The 9,395-nt window shown below is 38.1% G+C and overlaps 1 protein-coding gene across 1 annotated transcript in view; it reads right to left on the reverse strand.

Moving 5' to 3' along the window:
* DLGAP5 (discs, large (Drosophila) homolog-associated protein 5) overlaps positions 1-9,395 on the reverse strand; it is a 42,176-nt gene that overhangs the window by 17,560 nt on the left and 15,221 nt on the right. The window contains exons 8-11 of the mRNA XM_011961979.1: positions 8,526-8,650; positions 7,961-8,087; positions 4,500-4,585; positions 3,225-3,385 (exon numbers count right to left, since the gene is read on the reverse strand). Coding sequence (XP_011817369.1) covers positions 3,225-3,385; positions 4,500-4,585; positions 7,961-8,087; positions 8,526-8,650 — 499 coding nt within the window. The remainder of the gene's footprint in view (positions 1-3,224; positions 3,386-4,499; positions 4,586-7,960; positions 8,088-8,525; positions 8,651-9,395) is intronic.

Consider the following 9,395-nt stretch of genomic DNA (forward strand, 5'->3'; position numbering starts at 1 on the left):
CTAGCCAGGTGACGTGGCGGGCGCCTGTAGTCCCAGCTACTCGGGAGGCTGAGGCAGGAGAATGGCGCGAACCCGGGAGGCGGAGCTTGCAGTGAGCTGAGATCCGCCCACTGCACTCCAGTCTGGGCCACAAAGTGAGACTCCGTCTCAAAAAAAAAAAAAAAGTTAAACATAAATTTACAATATGACCTAGCAATATCTAGGTATCTGCCCAAGAGAAATTTTAAAAGATATGTCCACATTAAGATTTGTGTGGAAATATTCAGATTCTTAATCATCACCAAAAAGTGGAAGCAATCAATATGTCCATCAACTGGTGAATAGTGATATATCCATACAATGGAATACTACTCAGCAATAAAAAGGCATGAAGAACACAGGGCAAGCTACAATATGGATAAAACTCAGAAACATGGTAAGTGAAAGAAGCCAGATGCACAAGACCACATAATGTATGATTCTATTTATATGAAATATCCCAAAAAAGGCAAATCTACAGAGACAGTAAGTAGATTAGTGGTTGCCTGGGTCTAGGAATAGAAATGGGGATTGACTGCAAACAGGCAGGAGGGATCTTTTTATACTGATGAAAATGTTCTGACTGGGTGTGGTGGCTCACATCTGTAATCCCAGCACTTTGGGAGGCCAAGGTGGGTGGATCACTTGGGGTCAGGAGTTCAAAACCAGCCTGACCAACATGGTGAAACCCTGTCTCTACTAAAAATACAAAATTAGCCAGGCGCGGTGGCACATTACTGTAATCCCAACTACTTGGGAGACTGAGGCAGAAGAATCGCTTGAACCTGGGAGGCGGAGGTTGCAGTAAACTCAGATCGCGCCATTGCGCTCCAGTCTGGGCAACAAGAGTGAAACTCCATCTCAGAAAAAAAAAAAAAAGTTCTACATTTGGATTGTGGTGATGGTTGCACAACTCTGTGAATTTACTAAAAATGATTGAGCTGTACATTTCAAATGAATAAATTTTATATGTAAATTATACCTCAATATAGTTCATTTGTGTTAAAAAAAAAAAAAAAAGTGCCCCAATGGCCAACTTGAAGTGGCTCCCACTAAGCCAAAGCTGGGAAATGAGCATCGATCGAGATGACAATAGGCCAGGCGTGGTGGCTCACACCTGTAATCCCAGCACTTTGGAGGCCAAGGTGGGCAGATCACTTGTGGTCAGGAGTTTGAGACAAGCCTGACCAACATGGTGAACCCCATCTCTACTAAAAATACAAAAATTAGCCCGGCATGGTGGTGGGCACCTGTAATCCCAGTTACTCGGGAGGCTGAGGCAGGAGAATCGCTTGCACCTGGGAGGCAGAGGTTACAGTGATCACGCCACCGCTCTCCAGCCCGGGTGACAAAGCAAGACTCCACCTCAAAAAAAAAAGACTATAAACAATGAAAACACATCATACTTTTAAATCCACAACTAATAATGATACAAAAATCGCCACAGAATCAAATAACCAGAATTGACGGGTGCTAGTGAACCAACTATTATGAAAACTGGTAAATATATAAAAACTGATCATAAAGTAATGCTTAATTATGACTACATAAACACTATTCATGTCTGGGCCAGTTACTGAGATTTCATTTCTTTCCTCACAATGTTTTCTTTAGACTTTATAAATGTTTTGCCTTTTGTTTGCTCAGGGTTTTCATTTGGTTTTTTTGAGACAGGGTCTTGCCTCTTTCTGGGAATGGAGCCCACTCCTCTTTTCTTGGGTAACTCCCTCATCTTTGTGAGGGACATTCTCAGTTTCCTGAGAAAGGGTACATGGAAGGAGGTGAACTTTGAGATCTTGTGTGTCTGAAAAGTGCCTTTCCACCCTCATACTTGATTGGTTCAGTATAGAACTCCAGGCTGGAAGTTAATTTCCCTCAGAATTTTCAGAGTATTGTTCTAGCTCATAACATTGCTGTTGAGACATCAATGCTACTCTAATCCTTGATGCTTTGTATAAAATTTGTTTTCTTTCCCTGGATACTTTAGCCTACCCTCTTTATCCCAAGAGTTATATAACGGTATTTAATGACGTAAGTTGCTGTGGGTCTACTCTGATTCTCAGTGCTAAACACTCAACGGGCTCCTTCATTGTTCACTTGCTCCCCAGTTTTTTTTTTTTTTTTCTGTTCTCTTTTTCTGGAATTCCTATAATTTGGCTATATTTCCTGGACTGGTCCACGTCATTTTCTTATCTAAGCTCTTCTGTCTTACAGCTTGTACTACAGGCATGTGCAACCATACCTGGCTAAATTTATCTTCTGTAGAGACGGGCTCTCACTATGTTGCGCAAGTTGGTCGTGAACTCCTGGGCTCAAGTGATCCTCCAACCTCAGCCTCCCAAAGTACTAGGATTACAGGCTTGAGCCACTGTGCCTGGCTGAGATTTCCTTAACTTCATATTCTACCTATTGTATCTTACATTTCTGTTCTCATATTGCTTAACTTCAAAAAGCTATTTATTCTCTGAATGTTCTTTAACAGGTATTTTTACTTGACAGATGAAACGTCTGGTCTCTTTGAGAATATGAATACTTGCATTTAAAAGTCCATTCAAATAGCTTTCTTCCTAGATGTTTGCTTTGGCCTTTTTCTTTTAGCTTTGAAGCTTGTTTCGATGTCTATTGTTGACTGTTGGGTCTTGAAATGCTATTTTATATGCTTATTTCCAAAATAAGTTCAAAAAGCTAGAGTCATCTTTCCCCCATACCTTTACGGATCTTCCTAGTAATTTCTTTTATCACAGCACTTTCTACATTAGAATTATATTTTGTATCTCGGTCACTAATCAAATTACAAACTCCTCTGGGACAGGGAATTAAGTCTTTTATCAACTCCTAATACAACACTCCTAATACAATAACAGATTAATACAATATGAGCACACAGCAGGAACTCAGTAACTGCTAGCTGAACTCAACTACCAAAGGCCAGTGGACTCATTTCTCACAGGTGGAATCATTACAGACTATTCAAGAGTTGAAAATAATTTCAGTTTTCAACCTATATAGAAATTATCCTGAGAATATATGGGAGAAGAGTACATCAGTCATAAAATTTAGATGTTTTACAGTTTATAAAGGCGCTTTATAACATCTCATTTAATATTACAGGTACCTAAGCAGCTACTATTACCCCGTTTCACTCCTGCTACTTAAAAAAAAAAAAAAGTCCAAAGTTAATATATTTAAAATATTGAACCACATACCTGAAAACTAATCATATCCCAAAATCCATCCAGATCTGCACAGGTAGTCTCCTTTACACCTCGTTTATATTCACAATCACCAACTAGTCCTTCAAACTGTTTGAACCTTTCCTTCATAAGGAGTCTTGTTTGACCAACTGCTGTGCGAATAAGATCTTTAGCTGAAGGAAATAAGAGGTTTTTTAAAATTAAAAGACAAAACAGAACATTCATTGCAAGTCAGCCCACTGATAAGACTTCACTCCAAACATCCTAAGGCTCACAGGTTGTCAAAGCAAAACAAAAAATATCTACCACAAAACTTCGTCATACAAATAACTGAGTATTAACTATTTGCTTCAATTCCTGCTCAAAATTTACAATATATTCTCATACCTATTGCTATATACTAAATAGCATTCTACTTCTTCTTGTACTTTATAAGAAGTCAATATCAGGCGGGTGCGGTGGCTTACACCTGTGGGCACGGTGGCTCATGCCTATAATCCTAGCACTTTGGGAGGCCGAGGTGGGCGGCTCACCTGAGGTCAGGAGTTCGAGACCAGCCTGGCCAATGTGGTGAAACCCCACCCCTACTAAAAATACAAAAATTAGCTGGACGTGGTGGCAGGCACCTATAATCCCAGCCAACTGGGAGGCTGAGGCAGGAGAATCACTTGAACCCAGAAGGCAGAGGGTGCAGGGAACCGCAGTGGCGCCATTGCACTCTAGCCTGGGCAACAAGAGCAACACTCATCTTAAATTAATTAATTAAAAAAAAAAAAGTCAAACAACTCACTGCAAATAATTATCTAAGAAAGACTTCATACTGAGAGCACATAATTTTTTCTAAACAGCTTCCCCAAATAGATTAAGGAACTCTTCAGAAAATCTTTCTCATCTTGATTTAGGTAATTTTCATTTGGAATATATTTTTGTGTTAACAATATCAGATATTGATATCACCCATAAAGTCATATTAAAAAAACTAATAATATTCACTGTTACTTGCTTGGTTGGTTAGAAAAATTCTAAGTCAAAGGAATGATAGTCAATATTCTAATTTCTTAAATCTTTTAAGTTATATACCATTTCAGCACAGATGTTAGGGAACATATGTTGAGATACGAAAAATACTTGCTACTTTATTGTAGACATCAGGTTAAAAAAGAAAAATTCTTGCTACTTTGAATAATAATGAAACTATAAAGTTAGGCAATGCTATATTTTTATGTTTCAGATAAACGTAACCATAGTAAAAGAAAGCAAACACAAAAAATATAAATGTTGCCTCACCATCATCTGGAATGTCCAATTCAAGCTTCCTGTCCCACTCGAGGCAATGTGAAGTTAATTTCTCAGTTTCTGATTGGAGGATATTTCTAAAATTATGACATACATTTCAGTTCTACAAGTGGTTTTTACACTACTATCTAAGTATTAGTATAACATGATACATAATATTAGGAAGTTATAAAAGGTAGCCATGATATTTTCCCATAGTTGATACTGAATATTTATAAACTGTGATATATTAAAATCCATAAACACAAGTTGACACCCTGTGTATGTACATCCTTTTACACCTAAAACTTATGTGGATGGATAATACCAAGAACCTACTTTTTAAGCTAACATTTCTAGTTTGTTCTGTTCTTTTTCAGAGGCTGATCAAAGTCAGACATTTCTAAATGTGCATCAGATTCTCTGCATTTTCTATGAAACTAAAGCCAACTCAACTGTCAAGAGTAAATTAAAGCTAAAACTGTTAATTCTAGGATTACAGTGATAGGGTCTCACAGATCCTAATTATTAGGCTTTGCTTGCTTAAAGGCAGTGGTTCTCAATTGGGTCAATTTTGCCCCACTCTAGGGAACATTTGGTGGTGTTTGGAAATATTTTTGATTGTCATGACTAGAGGAGTGCTACTGGCCAGGGAAACTACAAAACAGCCTATGATGTATAGGATATATACTCACAACAAGTATACAATCTAAAATGTCAATAGGGCCAAGGTTGAGAAACCCAGGCCTAAAAGAAGTTTAATCTGTGTCTATGTAAAAAGTATCCAAGCATGTAGAGAGAAACAGGAACCCTTGTAAGCTGTTGGTAGGAATGTAAAATGGCAAAGCCACTACAGAAAACAGTATGGCAGCTCCTCAAAAAATTAAAAATAGACTTACCATATGACCCAGCAATTCTACTTCTGGATATACACCCAAAAGAATTCAGAGCAGGGTCTCAAAGGGATATTTGTACACCCATGTTCATAGCTGTTCACAACAGTTAAAATATGGAAGCAACCCAAGTGTCCATTGACAGACAAATGGATAAGCAAAATGTGTTATATACATACAATGAAATATTATTTGGTCTTAAAAAGGAAAGCCTGACACATGCTACAATGAATGAACCTCAAAGATATTATGCTAAATGAAGTAAGCCAGTAATAAAAAGACAAATACTACATAATTCTACTAAAATAAGATACTTAGCTGAGTCAAAATCATAGAGACAGAAAGTAGAATGGTATTTACCAGGGGCTGGGAGGGAATGGCTGAGGAATGGGGAGTTACTGTTTAGTAGGTACAGAGTTTCAGGCACCTACCACCACTCCCAGCTAATTTTTGTATTTTTTGTAGAGATGGGGTTTCACCATGTTGGCCAGGCTGGTCTTGAACTCCTGACCTCAGGTGATCTGCCCACCTCAGCCTCCCAAAGTGCTCAATTATAGGCGGGAGCGACCGCACCTGGCAGGTTTTGTTTCTTAAAAAAAAAAAAAAAAATTAGGGCCAGGCTCAGTGGCTCATGCCTGTAACTCCAGCCAGCACTTCGTGAGGCAGAGGCAGGCAGATCACTTGAGCCTAGGAGTTCCAGATCAGCCTGAGAAACATGGTGAAAACCAATCTCTACTTAAAAAAATTTAGCCAGGCATGGTGGTACCCTCCTGTTATTAAAAAAAAAAAAAATTTAAATTTAAAAAATAAATGAAAATCACCTAACATCAGTTTCCCTCCACTATATTAAGGTTATAAATATTTTAGTTTGGGTTTTAAATGTCTAGATACTAATATAAAATTCTTATGCTAGAAACAGCCTCCTGAGGAGCTGAGGTGGGAGGTCGGGAGGTCAAGGTTGCAGTGAGCCAAGATCGAGACACTGCACTCCAGATTGGGTGACAGAGTGAGATCCTGTCTCAAAAAAAACAAAAACAAAAAATTTGAGTTGTTTATATTCAATGACACAACATGACGATTAATGAGGAAGCAGAGGGTCGGGCATGGTGGCTCTTGCCTGTAATCCCAGCAGTTTGGGAGGCTGAGGCAGGTGGATCATGAGGTCAGGAATTCGAGACCAGCCTGACCAACATGGTGAAACCCTGTCTCTACTAAAAATACAAACATCAGCCAGGTGTGGTGACACGCGCCTGTCATCCCAGCTACTCAGGAGGCTGAGGCAAGAGAACTGCTTGAACCCGGGAGTCAGAGGTTGCACACAGCCAAGATCAAGCCTTTGCACTCCAGCCTGGGTGACAGAGTGAGACTTCGTCTCAAAAAAAAAAAAAAAAAAAGGAGAGATAGCAAAAATGATTTAGCCCTCACATTGTCTAGTTAGGTAGACTGCTTAATATTTCAATAACTCAGTGGAACAACAATGGATTAGCTACCTCTAAAATCCCTTATAATTCTAAAACCTAGTGCTCTGAAAAAGAAATTAAGCCAGACATAGTGGCTCATGCCTGTAATCCTAACAGTATGGGAGGCCGAGGCAAAAGGATCGCTTGAGCCTGCAAGTTCGAGACCAGCTTGGGCAGTATCATAAGACCCCATCCTACAAAAGTAAAAAACAAAAAACAAAAAATCACCAAAATTAGCCACCCACTGGTAGGAGGATGGCTTGAGCTCAGGACAGAGAGGCTGCAGTGAGCTGAGATCACGTCACTGTACTCCAGCCTGGGCAACAGAGTGCGACCATTTCAAAACAAAAAAAGAAAGTCATTCAAAAAAAAAATTCATAATAGAACAAATGAATAGTAAAACTATAGTGAGATACTTCTCATCTATTTTGATTTGCAAACAGAATAGTGTATATTGTACGATATTGTCTAGATAGATAGATAGATAGATAGATAGATAGATTTTTTTTTTTTGAGATGGAGTCTCACTCTGTTGCCAGGCTGGAGTGCAGTGTGCTATCTCGGCTCACTGCAACCTCCACCTCCCGGGTTCACGCCATTCTCTTGCCTCAGCCTCCCCAGCAGCTGCGACTACAGGCATGTGCCATTATATTTCTAGTAGAGATGGGGTTTCACCATGTCGGCCAGATGGTCTCAATCTCTTGACCTTGTGATCCTCCCGCCTCGGCCTCCCAAAGTGCTGGGATTACAGGTGTGAGCCACCGCACCCAGCCGATCATATTTTTTAAAAAAGAAAAAAATGTGTATGCCTATATTTGTCTACATAAGCATTAACTATCCATGGAAGTATTCACAAGAAATGAGTAACACTTGCCTTCATGAAATGTTCAGACTATGCGGTTGGGTCACAGTGCTGAGAAGGAGTCTTCTCACTTGTACCTTTTCCTACCCTTTGAATTAGGAACCACATGAATGTACAAAAGAAATAACTAAAATTTAAACGTGAAAATCACCTAATATCAGTTTCTCCCCACTATATTAAGATTAAAAATTTTTAGTTTTGGTTTCAAATGTCTAGATATTAATACAACATTCTTACACTAGAAACACACAGACATACCTGAAATATGGCACATCATGGTGGGGCTGAGTTATTTGACCTTCATTTCTTTCAAGTGGTGGGACTTCTTTTATCGGAAGGCCATTTGAATTTTTAGTAGTAGCTTCATTTTTATTTAAAACACGTTCTATAAATTAAAGAAAATCTTACATATAAATTTCAAAGCAACAATTCCTAAAATGACAGCCCCTAAAAAGACATTTTAAATATCCTTCAATTCTTTTCAATGTTTAAAATTTTATTTCTGCCTCAATCACTTAATTCACATTTCCTCTAAAATAACTCTCAATTTTTTTAAATTTAAATTTACATTTATTTCCCCTCTTCTGTCTGTGTTCTTCATTCCAATGATCTCTTCAAGTATCTTTACCCATGCTTTCCTGTTTTTTCTGACCCTGAGTTCATATCCCCAAATGATATGGTGAAAAAGAGCTCCAAACAAATCTGACAAGTAATAATCCAGAAAAGTAAAAATTTAATTACTATACCTGAAAGCAAAATATTTTTTGTATTATCGATAAATAACATTATTCTAAAAAATGAATAAATTAATTAAATACTATACCTTCATGACAAACTGTTAGAGGACCCAAAGGACATTGCAATTTATGTGAATCTTGCTGTATTGTCTTGGTAGAGTAAGTTTTACATTTTTGTGCCAAAATTTCTTCTGTTGCTTGAGACTCATCACTAAAAACAATAGCAAAAATATACTTCATGAAACATGAACTCCATATAATCTAATATAAAGGGTTTCAAAATTGTGTCACTTTTTATAGATCTGGGCTAAAATAGAAATATTTCTATTTTTTTAAAATGTGTATTCTGGAGGGGAGAAAATGTAAACACCTATAGTGTGAATGTCCATCTTTAGTAATTAATTGTAATGAGATTCAAAGATTTTGAAGATTTCTTAACGGAACATAAACACTTAATAGTCTTAGATGATGCTGAGCAGTTTTTAGTATATTTGCTGCCAGCCAGTCTTTGCAAAATGATCTTGCCTTTTCTTTTAAAGGTTCCAACTGATTTTTCCATTGTTTTGCAAATTAATCATTTTTGTCTTCAGAGGCAGTTTTTCTAAATACTAAGCCAGAAGAAAACGAGGAAAAAGTCGTATCTGAGTTAAATTAGTATAGCAATTTTCTTCTTTTGAAAAATGTATTTGTATTATAATTAAGTCACTTATTAAAAACAAAAAAACCCAAAACGTATAGTGAAAATAACAATGCATAAGAAATATAAAAACTATCAATTACATTATTGTACCTTCTTTTTTTTTTTTTTTGAGACGGAGTCTCGCTCTCTCGCCCAGGCTGGAGTGCAGTGGCACGATCTCAGCTCACTGCAAGCTCCGCCTCCCGGGTTTAGGCCATTCTCCTGCCTCAGCCTCCAGAGTAGCTGGGACTACAGGCGCCCGCCACCTCGCCCGGCT

The sequence above is a fragment of the Colobus angolensis genome, unplaced genomic scaffold (assembly GCF_000951035.1).
Source record: "Colobus angolensis palliatus isolate OR3802 unplaced genomic scaffold, Cang.pa_1.0 Scaffold57, whole genome shotgun sequence".
NCBI lineage: Eukaryota > Metazoa > Chordata > Mammalia > Primates > Cercopithecidae > Colobus > Colobus angolensis.